Here is a 23,318-nt window from a genome sequence, read left to right as displayed (position 1 = left end):
ATAATGATGTTCTCTGGATCACTAAGTGATCAAAGAATGTATGGTCGTCAACTCAAATTTTGTTATTAAGTACGGAGAATAAATAAATGTGCTTTTGTTATTTTAATCAACCTTTAAAATCAAATCTAAGCTTGAGTGATTATAACTATTATGGGGTGTTTTAGTGGGTAGAGACGAATTCTAAACTCGTATTTCACATGGCACGTCCTGAGTTCGATTGTGGCCAAGTCAACAGGTGATCCCTTATTGAGGAAAAAAGGCGTGAGTGATTATAAATCCTTGGTCACTAGCAGACCGAAAGAACAAGACTCAAGAGCTGTAATATACACAAGCGGGAAAGTCCAGTTGATTACTGGGCCAGTTGGTGAAGCTCTAAGCATCAAATCAAAGGCCCACCTAATTACATCCATAAGCCATAAGATGTAGCCCACCGGTAACGTGGCAGGTCGTTGACGCCTGACACGACTGTTAGGTTCTTCGGTTAGTCCTTTCCGTCCCCGACCATTACCACTGTCCGAGTCTCTGAGATGTTCGCCCTCTCTACTGTGATCGTCCCAAAACTTCCGATTGTCAATTCATCTGGTAACTTCCTCTCTCTCTCTCTCTCTCCCTCTCTTCCGCGTTGTGGAATTGTGCGTAAATTGTGAGAAAATAGGAGGAATTTGAACAAATTGTAGTTAGGGTTTGATTGAGGGATTTTTTTACCGTTTTGTAGCTGACATTGTTAGCAGAGCTCATGTAATTTATAATAATTTGTTTATTTATTTATTTTGCTATTTCTTTCACAGTTAGGGGGATATGAAAGAAAGGAACTCTACTTCCACGCTTAAGCGAATTTTAGTGACTTGTACTGCTCAGGTATGTAAATGTCTCTCCTTTTTTTAAAGTATTGATTATATTAATTATACGTGAATGAATACATTTTGATCCAAGAAGATTTTTTTCTTCTTGTTTTGGGCGGTTTTGCTGTCGAATTTGTTGATTTTGGAATATTTAATTTTATTTTAAGGTGCCAAGGGATTAGGAGAAGCTGCACAGAGACTTTTAATACCAGGGCATTTAGTCAAGGTTTTAAATTTCGGTTGAAAAGATGCGGCCTTAAATTTTTGATGCACGAGAAATTTTTGGTTGTTGTGAAGTTTGAAGCTTTGTTGTTGCCGACCCCACTTAGTGGGAAAAGGCTTTGTTGTTGTTGTTGTTGTGAAGTTTGAAGCTTTGCATGAACAATAGAGTGTGATGCATGTTTAAAATGTTAAATATTATGTAGAGTTTTACTTAATCCAGAAATATGAAATTGTCCGAGAGTGGAGTGGAATATAGGCAGGAAAAAAAATTATGTTGTGGAATCGAATAAGCATTTTAAGATTGAGTATATCTATTTATCATAAACATTGACATCATGTTCAGGTGGTAGAAGAGAGATTATGTGGAAAGGAAGAAGTATAATAGCTTCTTAAATTAATCTTTTGTGTCCTTTTGGTTACATTGTACAGTTTAAAAAACATTAAAAACAGACAGTTTGGAGAACAAAGTTTTTATTTTAAACTGATATATTCTAGGAGCTGGTCATATACAAAACCTTAGATCTGTATGGTGTATTGTGCAATATTTTTAATATATCTCTTCCATGTAGGCAAAAGAATACGGGGGTTGTGTTGCAGCAAAGGTTCCACAGGTTGAACGGGATATGTGCTTGAAAGAATTTCTCGCATTAAAGAGTTGCATGCAAAATGTGGTACCATTTTCATTATTAATAGTACATATGTCATATTGTATGGAAGCTCTGTACTTGTAATCTTCTAGACAAATTGTTTTTGAGTGCGCTTTTTTGCCTCTGAATAGCTGTGAAAAAAGCCTTGAGCCAGCAAGTGTGACCTTCTGTGCTTGGAGATAGTAGTTGGAAGCATTCTGAAAAAGGTGCTTCATGCTTCCAGAAAATTTTCATTAACTTTCATACTGTTCCACTAACTTGATCCTTTACAGTATCTAGTTCGTCTCTTTCTTCCTGTACCTTATACAATTTTTTGTTTTTGTTTTTCAGCGCTGAGCCTGGTTGAGGATTATATGTAGCAGTACTTGCTAATCCCACAATAACTATTCAAAAGCCTGAAAATCAATTAAACAAGATGTCTCGAAAAGCATCAAGTTCACAGTCTAGTACCGGTTTGAGTGGGTCTGGTGCTCTATCACATGTTTATATTCCGTATTTGCCCCTAAGAAGCAGCGTAGCTGGATCAAGGGGTTTATTTTATGATGATGGCAATAAGTTGCTGCTTTCCCCAACACCAGATCAGGTAATATGATATTTGTATTTGAATGGTTCCAATTCTTTAAGTCTTTAATTCCAATTTGATCCAGATGGTGTGTTTCTTTTCCTCTTTTTTTCTTGGCAATAGGTCTTCAGTTGGAAGACTGTTCCTTTTGATCCTGTGGTTACTCCTACGTCTGATTCAATAACTGAAGGGCCCATCTTATCTATTCGGTATTCCTTAGATGCAAAGTTTATAGCAATCCAAAGATCTGATAATGAGATACAGTTTTGCGATAGAGGAAGTGGGGAAACTTTTAGTCAGAGGTGCAAGTTAGAGTCTGAGAGCATACTGGGATTTTTTTGGACAGATTGCCCATTGTGTGATATTGTATTTGTAAAGACCAGGTAAGGATACGTTTCCTCACATTTTATATGAATATTACTGATACAATTTATTACTTGAATTCTGGATTATTCGTATATTCATTATCTATGTAGTTTTTGATTGGACATATGGTTCTTTGGGAAGCGAAAAGTGTTAATGCAAAAGGGCTGGACATATGTTTCTCTGCTGTCATACTCTATAAAGCACATACAACAACAACAACAACAAAGCCTTTTCCCACTAAGTGGGGTCGGCTATATGAATCCTAGAACGCCATTGCGCTCGGTTTTGTGTCATGTCCTCCGTTAGATCCAAGTACTCTAAGTCTTTTCTTAGGGTTTCTTCCAAAGTTTTCCTAGGTCTTCCTCTACCCCTTCGGCCCCGAACCTCTGTCCCGTAGTCACATCTTCGAACCGGAGCGTCAGTAGGCATTCTTTGCACATGTCCAAACCACCGTAACCGATTTTCTCTCATCTTTCCTTCAACTTCGGCTACTCCTACTTTACCTCGGATATCCTTATTCCCAATCTTATCCTTTCTCGTGTGCCCACACATCCCACGAAGCATCCTTATCTCCGCTACACCCATTTTGTGTACGTGTTGATGCTTCACCGCCCAACATTCTGTGCCATACAACATCGTTGGCCTTATTGCCGTCCTATAAAATTTTCCCTTGAGCTTCAGTGGTCTACGACGGTCACACAACACGCCGGATGCACTCTTACACTTCATCCATCTAGCTTGTATTCTATGGTTGAGATCTTCATCTAATTCTCCGTTCTCTTGCAAGATAGATCATAGGTAGCGAAAACGGTCGCTTTTTGTGATCTTCGCTAGATTGCTCTGGTCATTAGTGTGGATAAGTATATAAATGGATAGAGATAGGAGAGCAAACAAAAGATGTACGTGGTTCACCCATATTGGCTACGTCCACGGAATAGAGGAGTTCTCATTAATTGTGAAGGGTTTACACAAGTACATAGGTTCAAGCTCTCCTTTAGTGAGTACAAATGAATGATTTAGTACAAATGACATTAGGAAATATTGTGGGAGAATGATCTCGTAATCACGAAACTTCTAAGGACCGGAGTGTGGTATCGTCTTGACTGGCCTTATTTGTCTCGTAGGTAGATGTGGCATCTTCTCTGGAAGTACTCTTTCTCCATCCAGGGGTGGTATCTTTAACTGGTGGAGATGCACAAGGTAATGTATCAATTTCACTTGAAGCTTACTTGTAGTTTCAGGCTTGGTCAAGCGCGATACAAACCATGTAGTAGGCGTCCCCCAAGTCGCCAAGCTAGGGGATCTGCTGAAAGAGGTGACAGACAAGGTAAGCAATCAGAGCTCCAAGCAATCAGTCCCAGATCAGAACTTTGATTTCGAGTTCCGGCTGATTGTTCACATTCTCCCTATCTTGCAGGCAGCATGAAGGATAAAGAGAAGAAAAATGAGAAGAGATTATATGGGATACTTTTGCTTTTGAAAAAGTAACTTTCCACAAGCTTATTCTTGAACTGGGCTGGAGGGTTTTCTGGTTTCTTCCAGAGTATAAGGCCGACTGAAGAATTTGAGGGTCAAAACAAGTCCATCAAATCTATAGTACGTTCGACCCTGCTGATATGGGATACTTTTGCTTTTGACAGAGTAGTGGATGAATCGGCACGTGTGCTGTTACGCTTGTCTCCACATGCTTCCTTGTATCCTTCTTACTTGCCCTATCTGTTCCTCAGGCAGATGCGGTATCTTCCCTGGAAGCATAAGATGTTGAAGATGAGTACTCGAGAGCAATGCCAGGTAAGTAATCAAGTAAGGGGTGGAAGCTTGATTCCAAGTGCTGACTGATTGCTCTTTTTCTCCTTGTCTTGCAGGTAAGAACAAGGCCAAAGGAAAAGACAGGGAAAAAGCATGATATGGGATACTCTTGCTTTTAACCCTGATGATATGAGATATTCTTGCTCTAGTATAGCTTGTTTGTAGAGGTATTATCGGGGAGAAAGAAAGCTGAATATTTCGAAAGGCTTCGTTGGGAGTGCCCTCTCAGATATGAGGAAGGGTTGAGCATTTTTGCAGGTCTGCCTGTCCGTTGGGGATGGAGGTCGACATATATAGGAGTCTCCCTAACAACAAGTAGTAATGCTATTCCTTTACCCTGCTTGGTCATAGCACGGTAGTGGGAGCTGCCAGCTTCATATGATTTAACTCTGTCAGAGCATTTTGAAAAAGTGGTCTGTGGTATCTGGAAAGCTGATGTTGCGTGTGAAGATTACAAACAAGCTTTATCCAAGGAGATCCGGCTCTTGAAGTTGGGAAAGTGGTGCCTCTTCGGTTTTCGAACAAGCAATCCTGTCGGAGATCTGGCTCTCGAGATTCGGAGAACGATGCCTTTTCGATTTTTGAGAAAGCAATCCTGCTAGGGGTATGGCTCTCGATATTCGGAGAGCGGTGTCTCTTCGATTTTTGAGAATGTAATCATGTTGGGAGACTGGCTCTTGAGATTTGGAGGACGGTGCCTCTTCGATTTTTGAGCAGGCAATCTTGTTGGGAGTGTTTTCTCGAATGTGAGAAAAGGTTGGGCATGTTTGCTAGTCTACCTTGCCACGAAGCACAGAGGTTGACACACGGGGACTTTCCAATTATCCAGCAGTGGTACTGTTCCTTTACCCTTGTGGGTAATAATATGGTAGCTAGACCTTCAAAATTTATGTGTCTAAACTTTGTTAGTGCTGTTTCTTTGCTATTCTTACTGTTCCTTTACCTTTGTGGGTAATAATATGGTAGCTAGACCTTCAAAATTTATGTGTCTAAACTTTGTTAGTGCTGTTTCTTTGCTATTCTTTTACCCTTCTTGGTCAGAGCGATGTAGTGGGAGCTGCAAGCTTCACGTGTCTCAACTTTGTCAGAGAACTTTGGCAAAGTTATCTGTGGTACCCATGAGCTAATGTTGCGTGTGGGAAGTGGGTGATTGAACAGTAAGATTCATGTGCTTTCTACTTCACCAGAAATCTTCGACATAATGCCCATAATTTCCGCAAAGCTGAGTGTGCGTGTGACAGGTGCTGACAAGGCTGGAAAAGTAGGTGCCTCTTCGATTTCTGGGATCGACCCTCGTGGTCTCTGAGCAGCCCAGCTTTTGAGAAAGCAAGCGCCTCTTCGATTTCTGAGATCGGCCTTCGTGGTCTTTGAGTAGCCCAACTTTTGAGAAAGCAAACGTCTCTTCGATTTCTGAGATTGACCCTCGTGGTCTCTGAGCAGCCCAGCTTTTGAGAAAGCAAACGCCTCTTCGATTTCTGAAGCTCCGTCGAGTGCAGATTTTTATAGATGCTGACATTAAGTTCCAAAGCACACTTGAATCTCCACCAGTAGAAGCTCCATTCTTGCACTTCTAAGATCTTGATTTGTCCGACCTCTTCTCTCTTCAACACCTTTGAAAATGTCTGGCCCCTCCGACCGTCGTTTTGACTTGAACCTTGTTGAAGAGGCAGCCACGCCTTCTCCAGACAACATATGGCGCCCATCCTTCGTCTCCCCTACTGGTCCTCTTACCATTAGGGATTCCGTGATGAAGAATGATATGACAGCTGCGGTAGTGGCCAGGAACATTCTCACTCCCAAAGATAATAGACTACTTTCCAAACGGTCTGATGAGTTGGCTGTTAAGGATTCTCTGGCTCTCAGTGTTCAGTGTGCAGGTTCTGTGTCTGACATGGCCCAACGCCTATTTGCTCGAACCCGCCAAGTTGAATCATTGGCGGCTGAAGTGATAAGTCTCAAACAGGAGATTAGAGGGCTCAAGCATGAGAATAAACAGTTGCACCGGCTCGCACATGACTATGCTACAAACATGAAGAGGAAGCTTGACCAGATGAAGGAATCTGATGGTCAAGTTTTACTTGATCATCAGAGATTTGTGGGTTTGTTCCAAAGGCATTTATTACCTTCGTCTTCTGGGGCTGTACCGCGTAATGAAGCTCCAAATGATCAACCTCTGCTGCCTCCTCCTTCTAGGGTTCTGACCAGTACTGAGGCTCCAAATGATCCCCCTCCAGTGCCTGCTCTTTCTGGGGCTCTACCGACTGCTGAGACTTCTCCTAAGCAACCTTTGTGAAGGCTCCCTCTTGTTTGTTTATTTTGACTCATATATATGTACATATTTGTAACTTATCGGGGATATCAATAAATAGCTTTCTTTCATTTCAACGTATTGTGTTAAATACACCAAAGCCTTCTTCGCTAAGTTCTTTGAATTTTCTTTTGTTGAAGGTTGTATGTTGAAGCTTTGTGAATGGAGCATGTAGGTTGAGGTAGTATTCCCTTAATTTCCCGAGTGAGGAAAACTTCTCGGTTGGAGACTTGGAAAATCCAAGTCACTGAGTGGGATCGGCTATATGAATCTTTGAACGACATTGTGCTCGGTCCTGTGTCATGTCCTCCGTTAGATCCAAGTACTCTAAGTCTTTTCTTAGAGTCTCTTCCAAAGTTTTCCTAGGTCTTCCTCTACCCCTTCGGCCCTGAACCTCTGTCCCATAGTCGCATCTTCTAATCGGAGCGTCAGTAGGCCTTCTTTGCATATGTCCAAACCACCGTAACCGATTTTCTCTCATCTTTCCTTCAATTTCGGCTACTCCTACTTTACCCCGGATATCCTCATTCCTAATCTTATCCTTTCTTGTGTGCCCACACATCCAACGAAGTATCCTCATCTCCGTTACACCCATTTTGTGTACGTGTTGATGCTTCACCGCCCAACATTCTGTGCCATACAGCATTGCCGTCCTATAAAATTTTCCCTTGAGCTTCAGTGGCATATGGCGGTCACACAACACGCCGGATGCACTCTTCCACTTCATCCATCCAGCTTGTATTCTATGGTTGAGATCTCCATCTAATTCTCCGTTCTTTTGCAAGATAGATCCTAGGTAACGAAAACGGTCGCTCTTAGGTATTTCTTGATCTCCGATCCTCACCCCTAACTCGTTTTGGCCTCCATTTGCACTGAACTTGCACTCCATATATTCTGTCTTTGATCGGTTTAGGCGAAGACCTTTAGATTCCAACACTTCTCTCCAAAGGTTAAGCTTTGCATTTACCCCTTCCTGAGTTTCATCTATCAACACTATATCGTCTGCGAAAAGCATACACCAAGGAATATCATCTTGAATATGTCCTGTTAACTCATCCATAACCAATGCAAAAAGGTAAGGACTTAAGGATGAACCTTGATGTAATCCTACAGTTATGGGAAAGCTTTCGGTTTGTCCTTCATGAGTTCTTACGGCAGTCTTTGCTCCTTCATACATATCCTTTATAGCTTGGATATATGCTACTCGTACTCCTTTCTTCTCTAAAATCCTCCAAAGAATGTCTCTTGGGACCCTATCATACGCTTTTTCCAAATCTATAAAGACCATGTGTAAATCCTTTTTCCCATGTCTATATCTTTCCATCAATCTTCGTAAGAGATAGATTGCCTCCATGGTTGAGCGCCCTGGCATGAACCCGAATTGGTTGTCCGAAACCCGTGTCTCTTGCCTCAATCTATGCTCAATGACTCTCTCCCAGAGCTTCATTGTATGACTTATTAGCTTAATACCCCTATAGTTCATGCAATTTGTACGTCGCCCTTATTCTTGTAGATAGGCACCAAAGTGCTCGTTCGCCACTCATTTGGCATCTTCTTCGTTTTCAAAATCCTATTGAAAAGGTCAGTGAGCCATGTTATACCTGTCTCTCCCAAAACTTTCCACACTTCGATTGGTATATCGTCTGGGCCTACTGTTTTTCTATGCTTCATCTTCTTCAAAGCTACAACCACTTCTTCCTTCCGGATTCGACGATAAAAAGAGTAGTTTCTACACTCTTCTGAGTTACTCAACTCCCCTAAAGAAGCACTCCTTTCATGTCCTTCATTGAAAAGATTATGAAAATAACCTCTCCAACTGTCTTTAACCGCGTTCTCTGTAGCAAGAACCTTTCCATCCTTATCCTTGATGCACCTCACTTGGTTTAGGTCCCTTGTCTTCTTTTCCCTTGCTCTAGCTAGTTTATAGATATCCAACTCTCCTTCTTTGGTATCTAGTCGCTTATACATATCGTTATAAGCCGCTAACTTAGCTTCTCTCACAGCTTTCTTCGCCTCTTGCTTCGCTTTTCTATACCTTTCACCATTTTCATCGGTCCTATCCTTGTACAAGGCTTTACAACATTCCTTCTTAGCCTTCACCTTTGTTTGTACCTCCTCATTCCACCACCAAGATTCCTTTTGGTGTGGGGCAAAGCCCTTGGACTCTCCTAATACCTCTTTTGCTACTTTTCGGATACAACTAGCCATGGAATCCCACATTTGGCTAGCTTCCCCCTCTCTATCCCAGACACACTGGGTGATTACTTTCTCTTTGAAAATGGTTTGTTTTTCTTCTTTTAGATTCCACCATCTAGTCCTTGGGCACTTCCAAGTCTTGTCCTTTTTTCTCACTCTTTTGATATGTACATCCATCACCAACAAGCGATGTTGATTAGCCACGCTCTCTCCTGGTATAACTTTGCAATCCTTACAAGTTATACGATCCCCTTTCCTCATTAGAAGAAAATCTATTTGTGTTTTTGACGACCCACTCTTGTAGGTGATCACATGTTCTTCTCTCTTCTTAAAGGTGTTGGCTAAGAAGAGATCATATGCCATTGCAAAATCCAAGATAGCTTCCCCATCCTCGTTTCTCTCCCCAAAACCATGGCCACCATGAAAACCTCCATAGTTGCCTGTCTCCCTGCCCACGTGTCCATTTAAATCTTCTCCTATAAATAACTTCTCCGTCTGAGCAATTCCTTGCACCAAGTCTCCAAGGTCTTCCCAAAATTTCTCCTTCGAACTCATATCCAACCCTACTTGAGGTGCGTACGGACTAATCACATTGATAAGTTCTTGTCCTATTACAATCTTGATTGCCATGATTCTATCTCCTACCCTCTTGACATCTACAACATCTTGTGTCAAGGTCTTGTCCACGATGATGCCAACACCGTTTCTCGTTCTATTTGTGCCCGAATACCAAAGTTTAAACCCTGAGTTTTCTAGATCCTTTGCCTTACGACCAACCCACTTAGTTTCTTGTACGCACATAATATTTATCCGTCTCCTCACCATAACTTCCACTACTTCCATAGATTTTCCCGTTAAGGTTCCTATATTCCACGTTCCTAAACACATTTTGCTCTCTTGAACTCTACCCTTCTGTCCTAGCTTCTTCACCCTCCCCCGTCTAATAGGATCAAAGTACTTCTTTTGTGTGTCCCGTGTAAAGTTGATAGGAGCATATGCTCCCAAACAACTTTGAGTGGAGTCGTTCGAAAAGAAGTTTCTATGGCCCCCTTGCTCATTTAACACTGCATCCAGGTGCCGATGGAGATACAGCGACCCTTGCTCACTTATCACTGTGCTCGGGCCACACAGCGCGCCACTTACGGGTGACGCCCTAGCTTTAGCGCGATTTCGTTCTGGATTCATTTTCATAAGGATTCGACGTGATCATGGAGTGCCGGCTGTCGACTACCTGACGCCCTCCCCCTCCTCCTTTATCCGGGCTTGGGACCGGCAATGTAAGATAAACTTACACAGGCGGAGTTTCTATAAAGCACATACATTCCAAAAATTAAGATATGGACTATTGGATATGGATGCACCCCGGCTGCATGCATATCCAAATGTGTATTGGTTAAGTTTGGATACGCAAAGGATATTTGACAAATGTGCATTGTATTTTGTCCGGATTCTGTGTTAAGTAGGACCAACACAGGGTAATGGTTTTTTTATAGCTTGGAGGTGAAGGACTGTTGTGCTGCAAGTAGAGAGAGCAGGTTATTGTTATGCCCAATCTTTCCTCCACTTGTCTCACATGGTAAAGGATGTCTGGTCATCAAGAAGAAGTTAGACTGCTACGTTTCAAGAAGCATTATTAATCAAGTAGTATTATAGTTGCCATAAAAGATTATAATTGGGTCATTGCTGGAGGGTTTTTTTTAATTTCTTTTTTTAAAGTACTATATTTAATGGGTGCTTTCTTGGTTATTTGGATAGAATTGCATTTTCCCACTCAAAACATGCCATGCTTTTCGCATATAATATGGCCATTCAGTTACATGGTCAAGAAACTTTGTCTTTGTTGTGGTTCCATGCAAAGGATTTCTAGGTGGAGGGTCTGGTGTTGTACCAAATCTTGAATTTAGAGCAGATAGAGCATGTTTTGTGAAATGTTTCTAGGGAATCGTCTTTACAATACCAATTTTTTTCTTATTGTTCTCTCACCCTCATTTGCTATACCCCAAGGTTTTGCCTTTAATTCATTTTTCTAACATGGATTTCAATTTCAGTGGACTGGACTTGTTTGCTTGCAATTCTGAGTCAAAATCACTCCAATTGGTTGAGACGAGGAAATTGAATGTGAGTTGGTATGTTTACACACATGAAAGTCGTATGGTTCTTCTTGCTTCAGGAATGCAGTGCAAAACCTTCAATGGTTTTCAGGTTTGTGTAAATCTGATTATGTTTTCGTTTAAATCTTTAAGTTTGCGGTCTTGGCATTAAGAAAAATGGATCAGGAAATTGCTTCCATGAACAATTGTTGCTGTAACACGTGGCAGTATTTTTTAATTTCATTTCGATGTTAAATCTTTAGTGGGAAAAGGTTTTGTCGTTGTTGTTGTTGTATTTCGTTGTTAAGGAGATGTAAAAGAGTTATTCATAAGATAGTTTTCTGTCTTGTAATCCCATTGTAATTATCTTTATTAGCATAGTTATTCATTTATATGCATGTATTTCTATAATTTTAGTCTTGACACATGTGCTACTTCTTCTGGGTAGCTCTCGTCTGCAGGCATTATTCGTCTGCCAAAGTTTAAGATGGCAATGGCTAAATCCGAAGCTAACAATAAACCTGTCCTTGCTGCTGAAGATGTTTTTATAGTCACTGTGTAGGTTCCTGTCCTTTTTTTTTTGCCCCTTTTTATTGGCCAACCAAAATCAAGTCTTATATAGTCTTTCTTTGTTCAGCTATGGCAGAATATACTGTCTGCAAGTTGATAGGATTGCAATGCTCCTCCATTCTTACAGGTTTTAACGTGATGTGGTTGTACAACAGGTAATTTTGTGTTCAAACTCTGTTAAAATGTTTTGATCCACTTTAATTTGAAATGTCAACCAATTGGCCCTAGTGATGAGGTTGGGTGAAATGGGTTGGGATTTAGCTAGATGAAGGCTTTGATTCCCTTTATGAGAGCATCTCCAATGGGAAGATGCAAATTTGAGATGCAAAAACCATATTTACATTCCATTTTGCATTTCCAGGAGATGTAAATGGGAGTTCTACTTGAATGGGAGAGATGTGAATATGAGTCCCATTTAATTTTCTTTCTTTGATTGGCGGGACCCACCACCAAACCAAAAGATGAAAAAAGATTAAACTTAGGGTTTATTTACATCTTCTGCTAAAGATGGATATTTTACATCTCTCCATTGGAGAGTTTTCTGGCAAACCAAAAATGTAAAATACACATTTCAAGATATTTTGCATCTCCCATTGGAGATGCTCTGATAACCAAAAAAATGTCAACCAATTGTTTGCAGGCTATGTAACATGAGTATGTTATGCGAGGGCATTATATATATATATATATATATTCCACTGATGCATCTGAGATACTCTAGTGATATATCTAAATTTGTTGGTGTTTCCAAGGATACCAGCACGACTAAATTACATTTAAATGAATAGACAAATTACTGGAGAGTAAACTGCCAATCCTTAGAAATCCTGCTTTTTAGGCTACTTGTGTAATTGGGGCTGGCTTCCTTGTCAGTATCATTTTTTGGTTTTACTTCTCAATTTTCAGCATAAATAAATAAAAGGGTCCTGCATATCTTATATTTATGGATATGAAAAAAAATTCTTGGTAAATGTGGATCTTGTTGGTGGGAGATATATGTGAGAGAGAGTTTCGGTGCATTAATGAGTAAATAATGGCTTCATGTGATCGGTTTAATTTGAGTGCATTTATGCGTAAACCTTGGCTTCATGTGGTCACTATTTACATCTACTCATTCTACACAAATGATGTTTGCCTAAATTTTTCAGGGTTCTTTGCCAATTTATTCAAGCAAGGTTGCTGTGAGTGTGGTTGATAATGTACTGCTTGTGCATCAAGTTGATGCGAAGGTTGTTATACTGTATGACATATTTGCAGATTCCCAAGCACCCATATCCGCCCCACTTCCTCTATTATTCAGGGGTTTCCCCAGGTCTAATTCTTCTTCCCTGAGATCCAATAGAGACGATAACGAAAGTTCAGAAGTTAATGTTTTAAGTGATCATGAAGCAATTGTCTACGGAGATAATTGGACTTTTCTTGTTCCTGACCTCATCTGTGATGTTGCTAATCAACTTTTGTGGAAGATTCATTTAGATTTGGAGGTAAGTTTCCATTAATTTCCTTTTGTTTAATCTAGTGACAAGATTTATTTTCTTCCATTGAATAAGAAAAGTAAAAGGGTTCTTTTCTTGCATTAACCTCTCTTTCTCCCTGTTTCTAGGCAATTTCTGCCAGTAGCTCAGAAGTACCATCGGTACTTGAATTCTTGCAACGGCGGAAGTTAGAAGCCAATAAGGTAGAATTTGGTTTCGGTATGCTCACCCTTTGCTAGATTTTTGTCTCTTCTTTGTAAAGGTCAGCTGCTTACAGCATGCAATTATATGATTTTTTTAAGTGTGTATTTTGGTTCGCTCATTATTTCAAAACCATTGTACCATCCAAGATGGTGTTTCATTGCCTTTTTTCCAGTCGAACTGCTTAATGACTGTTGGCGATAACTTTGTTCCATTTCCTTTTCAGGCTAAACAACTGTGCTTGTCAATAGCACGCACTGTTATTCTAGAACGGGGACCTGTGTCTACAGTTTCCTGGGCATTAGATGTTTTAGTTTCCTCGTACTCCCACTCTGTTAAGACAGGCACCTATCTAAAGGGAATAAATTCTGCAAAAACATCAGCTTCTGGTGAGCCACAGACAAGTGGCCCTAGATCTAGTGCTGATGTATCTTCTAGAAGAGTAGATGCAGTTGGGAAATCCGTTAAATATGAATCTGCTGCTGGATTGGACAGTGAATCACCTAATAGATTTTTAACCGATTCAAATTCCGACTCTGAAGATAATGCAAGCTTTGAAGCACCAAAGGCCACTTCAAATAACTCTCAGTTGTTCGATGGTAAAGTGGACATGGGGAAGTTAACCGGTGCTGAAACTTCTAGCGGTGAAGTTCGGTCTTCATCTTTGCAATATCAGGTTCTTAGATCAGGCAACAGCTCATTGGATGCTAATGGTTCAGAGCAGCAAGAGTCCCAACCGACCTCTCCAGCAATTTCACCTGATGAAATGTACAGTTTTGTGTTTGCACCTGTTGAAGAAGAGATTATTGGAGAACCTTCGTACTTGGTTGCCATCATTGTTGAGTTTCTTCGCAGGTATGACATATATTTATGAATCTTTCAGTGAGGGCCTTGAATGCATGGGCTTAGGTACAGAGTTTTAGCCTGACATTTATTCTCTGCACTGCACAGTTTTAGCAAAGGCTCTTCATGAGTTGTATTTGCACTACACAGCTAATATGCATATTTCATATCTGAGGAGTAAAGCACCTGGGGTTTGACTAGTTGGTTGATTGTTTTTACTAACTCCGCCTATGTCTTACATGGCCGGTCCCAAGCCCGGATAAAGGAGGAGGGGGAGGGCGTCAGGTAGTCGACAGCCGGCACTCCATGATCACGTCGAATCCTTATGAAAATGAATCCAGAACAAAATCGCGCTAAACCAAGTGAGGTGCATCAAGGATGAGGATGGAAAGGTTCTTGCTACAGAGAACGCGGTTAAAGACAGATGGAGAGGTTATTTTCATAATCTTTTCAATGAAGGACATGAAATGAGTGCTTCTTTAGGGGAGTTGAGTAACTCAGAAGAGTGTAGAAACTACTCTTTTTATCGTCGAATCCGGAAGGAAGAAGTGGTTGTAGCTTTGAAGAAGATGAAGCATAAAAAAGCAATAGGCCCAGACAATATACCAATCGAAGTGTGGAAACTTTTGGGAGAGACAGGTATAACATGGCTCACTGACCTTTTCAATAGGATTTTGAAAACGAAGAAGATGCCAAATGAGTGGCGAACGAGCACTTTGGTGCCTATCTACAAGAATAAGGGCGACGTACAAAATTGCATGAACTATAGGGGTATTAAGCTAATGAGTCATACAATGAAGCTCTGGGAGAGAGTCATTGAGCATAGATTGAGGCAAGAGACACGGGTTTCGGACAACCAATTCGGGTTCATGCCAGGGCGCTCAACCATGGAGGCAATCTATCTCTTACGAAGATTGATGGAAAGATATAGAGATGGGAAAAAGGATTTACACATGGTCTTTATAGATTTGGAAAAAGCGTATGATAGGGTCCCAAGAGACATTCTTTGGAGGATTTTAGAGAAGAAAGGAGTACGAGTAGCATATATCAAAGCTATAAAGGATATGTATGAAGGAGCAAAGACTGCCGTAAGAACTCATGAAGGACAAACCGAAAGCTTTCCCATAACTGTAGGATTACATCAAGGCTCATCCTTAAGTCCTTACCTTTTTGCGTTGGTAATGGATGAGTTAACAGGACATATTCAAGATGATATTCCTTGGTGTATGCTTTTCGCAGACGATATAGTGTTGATAGATGAAACTCAGGAAGGGGTAAATGCAAAGCTTAACCTTTGGAGAGAAGTGTTGGAATCTAAAGGTCTTCGCCTAAGCCGATCAAAGACAGAATATATGGAGTGCAAGTTCAGTGCAAATGGAGGCCAAAACGAGTTAGGGGTGAGGATCGGAGATCAAGAAATACCAAAGAGCGACCGTTTTCGTTACCTAGGATCTATCTTGCAAAAGAACGGAGAATTAGATGGAGATCTCAACCATAGAATACAAGCTGGATGGATGAAGTGGAAGAGTGCATCCGGCGTGTTGTGTGACCGCCGTATGCCACTGAAGCTCAAGGGAAAATTTTATAGGACGGCAATAAGGCCGGCGATGCTGTATGGCACAGAATGTTGGGCGGTGAAACATCAACACGTACACAAAATGGGTGTAACGGAGATGAGGATGCTTCGTTGGATGTGTGGGCACACGAGAAATGATAAGATTAGGAATGAGGATATCCGGGGTAAAGTAGGAGTAGCCGAAATTCAAGGAAAGATGAGAGAAAATCGGTTACGGTGGTTTGGACATGTGCAAAGAAGGCCTACTGACGCTCCGATTAGAAGATGCGACTATGGGACAGAGGTTCAGGGCCGAAGGGGTAGAGGAAGACCTAGGAAAACTTTGGAAGAGACTAAGAAAAGACTTAGAGTACTTGGATCTAACGAAGGACATGACACAGGATCGAGCACAATGGCGTTCTAAGATTCATATAGCCGATCCCACTCAGTGACTTGGATTTTCCAAGTCTCCAACCGAGAAGTTTTCCTCACTCGGGAAATTAAGGGAACACTACCCCAACCTACATGCTCCACTCAGAAAGCTTCAACATATAAGCTTCAACAAAAGAAAATTCAAAGAACTTAGTGAAGAAGGCTTTGGTGTATTTAACACAATACGTTGAAATGAAGGAAAGCTTATTTATTGATATCCCCGATAAGCTACAAATATGTACATATACATGAGTCAAAATAAACACACAAGAGGGAGCCTTCACAAAGGTAGCTTAGGAGAAGTCTCAGCAGTCGATAGAGCCCCAGAAAGAGAAGGCACCAGAGGGGGATCATTTGGAGCCTCAGTACTGGACAGAACCCTAGAAGGAGGAGGCATCAGAGGTTGATCATTCGGAGCTTCATTACGCGGTACAGCCCCAGAAGACGAAGGCAATAAATGCCTTTGGAACAAACCCACAAATCTCTGATGATCAAGTAAAACCTGACCATCAATTTCCTTCATCTGGTCAAGCTTCCTCTTCATGTTTGTAGCATAGTCATGTGCGAGCCGGTGCAACTGTTTATTCTCATGCTTGAGCCCTCTAATCTCCTGTTTGAGACTCATCACTTCAGCCGCCAATGATTCAACTTGGCGGGTTCGAGCAAATAGGCGTTGGGCCATATTAGACACAGAACCTGCACACTGAACACTGAGGGCCAGCGAATCCTTAACAGCTAACTCATCAGACCGTTTGGAAAGTAGTCTGTTATCTTTGGGAGTGAGAAGGTTCCTGGCCACCACCGCAGCGGTCATATCATTCTTCATCACGGAATCCCCAACGGTAAGAGGACCAGTAGGGGAGACGAAGGATGGGCGCCATATGTTGTCTGGAGAAGGCGGGGCTGCCTCTTCAACAAGGTTCAAGTCAAAACGACGGTCGGAGGGGCCAGACATTTTCAAAGGTGTTGAAGAGAGAAGAGGTCGGACAAATCAAGATCTAAGAAGTGCAAGAATGAAGCTTCTACTGGTGGAGATTCAAGTGTGCTTTGGAACTTAATGCCAGCCCCTATAAAAATCTGCACTCGACAGAGCTTCAGAAATCGAAGAGGCGCCTGCTCAGAAATCGAAGAGGCGTTTGCTTTCTCAAAAGCTGGGCTGCTTAGAGATCACGAGGGTTGATCTCAGAAATCGAAGAGGCGTTTGCTTTCTCAAAAGTTGGGCTGCTCAAAGACCACGAATGCCGATCTCAGAAATCGAAGAGGCGCTCGCTTTCTCAAAAGCTGGGCTCCCCAGAGACCACGAGGGCCGATCTCAGAAATCGAAGAGGCACCTACTTTTCCAGCCTTGTCAGCACCTGTCACACGCACACTCAGCTTTGCGGAAATTATGGGCATTCTGTCGAAGACTTCTGGGGAAGTAGAAAACACATGAATCTTACTGTTCAATCACCCACTTCCCACACGCAACAATAGCTCATGGGTACCACAGATAACTTTGTCAAAGTTCTCTGCCAAAGTTGAGCACGTGAAGCTTGCAGCTCCCACTACATCGCTCTGACCAAGAAGGGTAAAAGAATAGCAAAGAAACAGCACTAACAAAGTTTAGACCCATAAATTTTGAAGGTCTAGCTACCATATTATTACCCACAAGGGTAAAGGAACAGTACCACTGCTGGATAATTGGAAAGTCCCTGTGTGTCAACCTCTGTGCTTCGTGGCAAGGTAGACTAGCAAACATGCCCAATCTTTACTCACATTCGAGAAAACACTCCCAATAAGATTGCTTGCTCCAAAATCGAAGAGGCACCGTCCTCCGAATCTCGAGAGCCAGACTCCCAACATGACTACTTTCTTAAAAATCGAAGAGAGGGTAAAGGAACAGTACCATTGCTGGATAATTGGAAAGTCCCTGTGTGTCAACCTCTGTGCTTCGTGGCAAGGTAGACTAGCAAACATGCCCAACCTTTACTCACATTCGAGAAAACACTCCCAACAAGATTGCTTGCTCCAAAATCGAAGAGGCACCGCCCTCCGAATCTCGAGAGCCAGACTCCCAACATGATTACTTTCTTAAAAATCGAAGAGACACTGCTCCCCGAATCTTCGAGAGCCAGACCCCCAGCATGATTGCTTTCTCAAAAATCGATGAGGCATCGTTCTCCGAATCAATCGAAGAGGCGCTCGCTTTCTCAAAAGCTGGGCTGCTCAGAGACCACGAGGGCCGATCTCAGAAATCGAAGAGGCACCTACTTTTCTAGCCTTGTCAGCACCTGTCACACGCACACTTAGCTTTGCAGAAATTATGGGCATTCTGTCGAAGACTTCTGGTGAAGTAGAAAGCACATGAATCTTACTGTTCAATCACCCACTTCCCACACGCAACAATAGCTCATGGGTACCACAGATAACTTTGCCAAAGTTCTCTGCCAAAGTTGAGCACGTGAAGCTTGCAGCTCCCACTACATCGCTCTGACCAAGAAAGGTAAAAGAATAGCAAAGAAACAGCACTAACAAAGTTTAGACACATAAATTTTGAAGGTCTAGCTACCATATTATTACCCACAAGGGTAAAGGAACAGTACCACTGCTGGATAATTGGAAAGTCCCTGTGTGTTAACCTTTGTGCTTCGTGGCAAGGTAGACTAGCAAACATGCCCAACCTTTACTCACATTCGAGAAACCACTCCCAACAAGATTGCTTGCTCCAAAATCGAAGAGGCACCATCCTCCGAATCTCGAGAGCCAGACTCCCAACATGACTACTTTCTCAAAAGCGAAGAGAGGGTAAAGGAACAGTACCATTGCTGGATAATTGGAAAGTCCCTGTGTGTCAACCTTTGTGCTTCGTGGCAAGGTAGACTAGCAAACATGCCCAACCTTTACTCACATTCGAGACAACACTCCCAACAGGATTGCTTGCTCCAAAATCGAAGAGGCACCGCCCTCCGAATCTCGAGAGCCAGACTCTCAACATGATTACTTCCTCAAAAATCGAAGAGACACTGCTCTCCGAATCTCGAGAGCCAGACCCCCAGCATGATTGCTTTATCAAAAATCGAAGAGGCATCGTTCTCCGAATCTCGAGAGCCAGATACCACAGACCACTTTTTCAAAGTGCTCTGACAGAGTTAAAACATGTGAAACTGGCAGCTCCCACTACCGTGCTATGACCAAGCAGGGTAAAGGAATAGCATTACTACTTGTTGTTATGGAGACTCCTATATATGTCGACCTCCATCCCCAACGGACAGGCAGACCTGCAAAAATGCTCAACCCTTCATCATATCTGAGAGGGCACTCCCAACGAAGCCTTTCGAAATATTCAGCTTTCTTTCCCCCCGATAATACCTCTGCAAACAAGCTATACTAGAGCAAGAATATCTCATATCATCAGGGTTAAAAGCAAGAGTATCCCATATCATGCTTTTTCCCTGTCTTTTCCTTTGGCCTTGTTTTTACCTGCAAGACAAGGAGAAAGAGAGCAATCAGTCAGCACTTGGAATCAAGCTTCCAGCCAGGAACTGACTGCCTGGAACCCCTTACCTGATTACTTACCTGGTATTGCTCTCGAGTACTCATCTTCAACATCTTATGTTTCCAGGGAAGATTCCGCATCTGCTTGAGGAACAGATAGGGCAAGTGCGAAGGATACAAGGAAGCATGTGGAGACAAGCGTAACAGCACACGTGCCGATACATCCATTACTCTGTCAAAAGCAAAAGTATCCCATATCAGCAGGGTGGAACGTACTCTAGATTTGATGGACTTGTTTTGACCCTCAAATTCTTCAGTCGGCCTTATACTCTGGAGGAAACCAGAAAACCCTCCAGCTCAGTTCAAGAATAAGCCTGTGGAAAGTTACTTCTTCAAAAGCAAAAGTATCTCATATCATCTCTTCTCATTTTTCTTCTCTTTATCCTTCATGCTGCTGCAAGATGGGGAGAAGGTGAACAATCAGTCGGAGCTCTGATTGCTTACCTTGTCTGTCACCTCTTTCAGCAGACCCCCTATCTCGGCGACTTGGGGGACTCCTACTACATGGTTTGTATCGCGCTTGACCAAGCCTGAAACTACAAGTAAGCTTCAAGTGAAATTGATACATTACCTTGTGCATCTCCACCAGTTAAAGATACCACCCCTGGATGGAGGAAGAGTACTTCCAGAGAAGATGCCACATCTACCTATGAGACAGATAAGGCAAGTCAAGACGACACCACACTCCGATACTTAGAAGTTTCGTGATTACGAGATCATTCTCCCACAATATTTCCTAATGTCATTTGTACTAAATCATTCACTTGTACTCACTAAAGGAGAGCTTGAACCTATGTACTTGTGTAAACCCTTCACAATTAATGAGAACTCTTCTATTCCGTGGACGTAGCCAATCTGGGTGAACCACGTACATCTTGTGTTTGCTTTCCTATCTCTATCCATTTATATACTTATCCACACTAATGACCGGAGCAATCTAGCGAAGATCACAAAAAGCGACCGTTTTCGCTACCTAGGATCTATCTTGCAAGAGAACGGAGAATTAGATGGAGATCTCAACCATAGAATACGAGCTGGATGGATGAAGTGTAAGAGTGCATCCGGCGTGTTGTGTGACCGTTGTAGGCCACTGAAGCTCAAGGGAAAATTTTATAGGACGGCAATAAGGCCAGCGATGTTGTATGGCAAAGAATGTTGGGCGGTGAAGCATCAACACGTACACAAAATGGGTGTAGCGGAGATGAGGATGCTTCGTGGGATGTGTGGGCACACGAGAAAGGATAAGATTGGGAATGAGGATATCCGAGGTAAAGTAGGAGTAACCGAAATTGTAGGAAAGATGAGAGAAAATCAGCTCCGGTGATTTGGACATGTGCAAAGAAGGCCGACTGACGCTCCGGTTCGAAGATGTGACTACGGGACAGAGGTTCAGGGCCGAAGGGGTAGAGGAAGACCTAGGAAAACTTTGGAAGAGACTCTAAGAAAAGACTTAGAGTACTTGGATCTAACGGAGGACATGACACAAAACCGAGCGCAATGGCGTTCTAGGATTCATATAGCCGACCCCACTTAGTGGGAAAAGGCTTTGTTGTTGTTGTTGTTGTTGTTGATTGTTTTTACTAAAACAGGTGGATGTTGTACAACTGTAAATTGCCTACAAAGGCGCATATCCTATGGATAATTTTTTATTTTTTATTTTTGGATATTGACGATCTTAAGCCGACCGATTTTTCTCTCCGGCTTGAAGTAAACTTATTATTTTCGCTATTACTACTCCTTTGGCAGGCTTGATTATTGGATATTGAACCGTAGTTGCCCCCTTTTGTAATTCTTTTTTCTCCTCCTCTCCAATAGAAAACATTGATGTTTGTGAACCTGGTGATATCAAGTTATCATTTGCTTTATCGGTTCAGCCTGAGGGGCTAGACTACCTAGACCCGTACCTACTTTAAAAATGTCTCCAGAATATTAAGTTTCCTGTGATGGGTGTGAAATTAAATACTTTAATTTTGAATGTAAAAGGCAATGATCACAGTTCTTTACTCAATTTATTTGCTATTTTTGCAGTGCTAATCTGGAAAAGGTTGACGTCCATCCTAATCTCTATGTCCTGACCATACAATTGCTATCACACAGTGAGCGATATGCAGAACTTGGGCAGTTTGTCTTAAACAAGGTATATGAACAGCCTATTAGAAATGTATGCTTGCGACAGTATGCTGCTTATGTTTGATCTGATATTCGCGGTGAAAACTGTTTCTCAACAGATTCTTGAACCTTCTAAAGAAGTAGCAATGCAACTCCTAGAGTCTGGCTGTCAGAACTCTCGAACAAGGAAGTTGGGTTTAGATATGCTGAGGGAGCTTTCTTTACATCATGACTATGTGCTGTTACTAGTGCAAGATGGATATTACCTTGAAGCATTACGCTATGCACGGAAGTACAAGGTAATTCCTACCTTGGAATCTGAGGAAAGAAAGGATTTATGTGTATATTCTCAATCAGATTGCCAATACATTTTCCTGTTGGTTTTGCATCTCTTTAAATTTTGCTTTGTTTTAACGTCAATCGCCACTCCCTAGTGCTTAGCCTCTTGCTGTTGAGACTACTGAACCTATTATGTTGTGTTCAGTGATTAGCGTTGCGAATTTCCTTTGTTTAGACCCGAAGATGTTTTCTTCAACTGTCATTGCTGTATCCTTTTCCATTCTTTATTGAATTTCCCTTTTTTCTTTTTCTTTTTCAATTATTGAATTTTTTTAGTGATATCCCAAAATATCAAGATTCGGCATATCAATCTAGCAATTCTTTGATATAATTCTTTATGTGCCATATTTTCCCGACTGCATATTTTAATTTTTTATTTTATTTTATGAAAGCGCTTTTCCTGACTTTATGCACTTTGATAATGCTTAACACTGTAATTTGAAATCTTCAGGTCAGTACCATCCGACCTTCGCTGTTTCTCGAGTCAGCATTTACCTCCAACGATTCGCAACATTTAGCTGCAGTCCTCAGATTCTTTTCGGATTTCATTCCTGGATTCAGAGACACATCAGATCACGACACATACTACCGCATTCTCAACGAGAGGGGCTCATCCATTGCTGCTTGAAGTTTTTCATAGCATGGCTAGGACAACTGAATGGTGCCGTAAATACTGAGTGCGTTACAAGTTTTCAGAACTCCTCGAAAGTACTACGTAATTATTTTCAGTTATCCGTTTACAAAAAGGAAAAATATCATGTAATATCTTTCTTCTAGTTTTATAATTCATTCCAGAAAAGAAAAATGTATCATTCCTGTAATCCACTGAATAGTTACATTTTTTAATGAGTATGTGAAATACCATCTGGTTGAGTATATTGGCCTTTCAAGCACCTATCGGTTCGGTTTGTGCTCAAGGGGCACGCCATTTGTATTATATATGCCTAGGCATTAGACTATTTCCTAGATAAACCTGCCTTAAGGAGAAAAGCTTACATGGGAAAAATTCATTGTTATCTTAACGTCTCGGTCCTATTATACAATGCCACATGTGAGTTTCTCTTCACATGAGATTGCATTGCTAGAGCAAGGACGTCAGCGTGGCCGTAAATTTGTTTCATATAAGATGTTATCTAAGTTGTTTTTTGCAAGGGAATACTTATGCAAAACCCACACAAATTTCCCTCCGTAACCCTAGCTAGCTCCCTCATTTGATAG

General features: G+C 41.7%; 2 protein-coding genes across 2 annotated transcripts; one reads left to right on the top strand and one right to left on the bottom strand.

Moving 5' to 3' along the window:
- Positions 1–376: 376 nt before the first annotated feature.
- LOC126599221 (uncharacterized) lies at positions 377–22,976 on the top strand. The gene is made up of 14 exons (XM_050265558.1): positions 377–582; positions 789–858; positions 1,634–1,735; positions 1,843–1,917; positions 2,042–2,294; positions 2,397–2,656; positions 10,446–10,487; positions 11,001–11,154; positions 12,761–13,096; positions 13,216–13,290; positions 13,515–14,143; positions 21,681–21,789; positions 21,881–22,060; positions 22,552–22,976. The coding sequence occupies exons 5-14, from the start codon at positions 2,127–2,129 to the stop codon at positions 22,726–22,728; spliced, it is 2,130 nt and encodes a 709-aa protein (XP_050121515.1). The 5' UTR covers positions 377–582; positions 789–858; positions 1,634–1,735; positions 1,843–1,917; positions 2,042–2,126; the 3' UTR covers positions 22,729–22,976.
- On the bottom strand, positions 2,754–3,747 carry LOC126599225 (uncharacterized). Its single transcript, XM_050265565.1, has one exon. It carries the CDS (start codon positions 3,366–3,368, stop codon positions 2,877–2,879), a length of 492 nt encoding a protein of 163 aa, XP_050121522.1. The 5' UTR covers positions 3,369–3,747; the 3' UTR covers positions 2,754–2,876.
- Positions 22,977–23,318: the final 342 nt, after the last annotated feature.

Source organism: Malus sylvestris, chromosome 14 (assembly GCF_916048215.2).
Source record: "Malus sylvestris chromosome 14, drMalSylv7.2, whole genome shotgun sequence".
Classification (NCBI taxonomy): domain Eukaryota; kingdom Viridiplantae; phylum Streptophyta; class Magnoliopsida; order Rosales; family Rosaceae; genus Malus; species Malus sylvestris.
Note: the sequence above shows the minus strand (reverse complement) of the source record. Positions and strands in the feature narration are given on the sequence as shown.

Bases quoted from the DNA above. Each gene is read 5' to 3' on its own strand.
- LOC126599221 (XM_050265558.1), top strand. From the start codon at position 2,127: ATGTCTCGAAAAGCATCAAGTTCACAGTCTAGTACCGGTTTGAGTGGG. The intron at 2,657-10,445 runs GTAAGGATACGT...GTTTTTTTATAG, and splicing joins ATTGTATTTGTAAAGACCAG to CTTGGAGGTGAAGGACTGTT. The intron at 13,291-13,514 runs GTAGAATTTGGT...TTTCCTTTTCAG, and splicing joins GGAAGTTAGAAGCCAATAAG to GCTAAACAACTGTGCTTGTC.
- LOC126599225 (XM_050265565.1), bottom strand. From the start codon at position 3,368: ATGAAGTGTAAGAGTGCATCCGGCGTGTTGTGTGACCGTCGTAGACCA.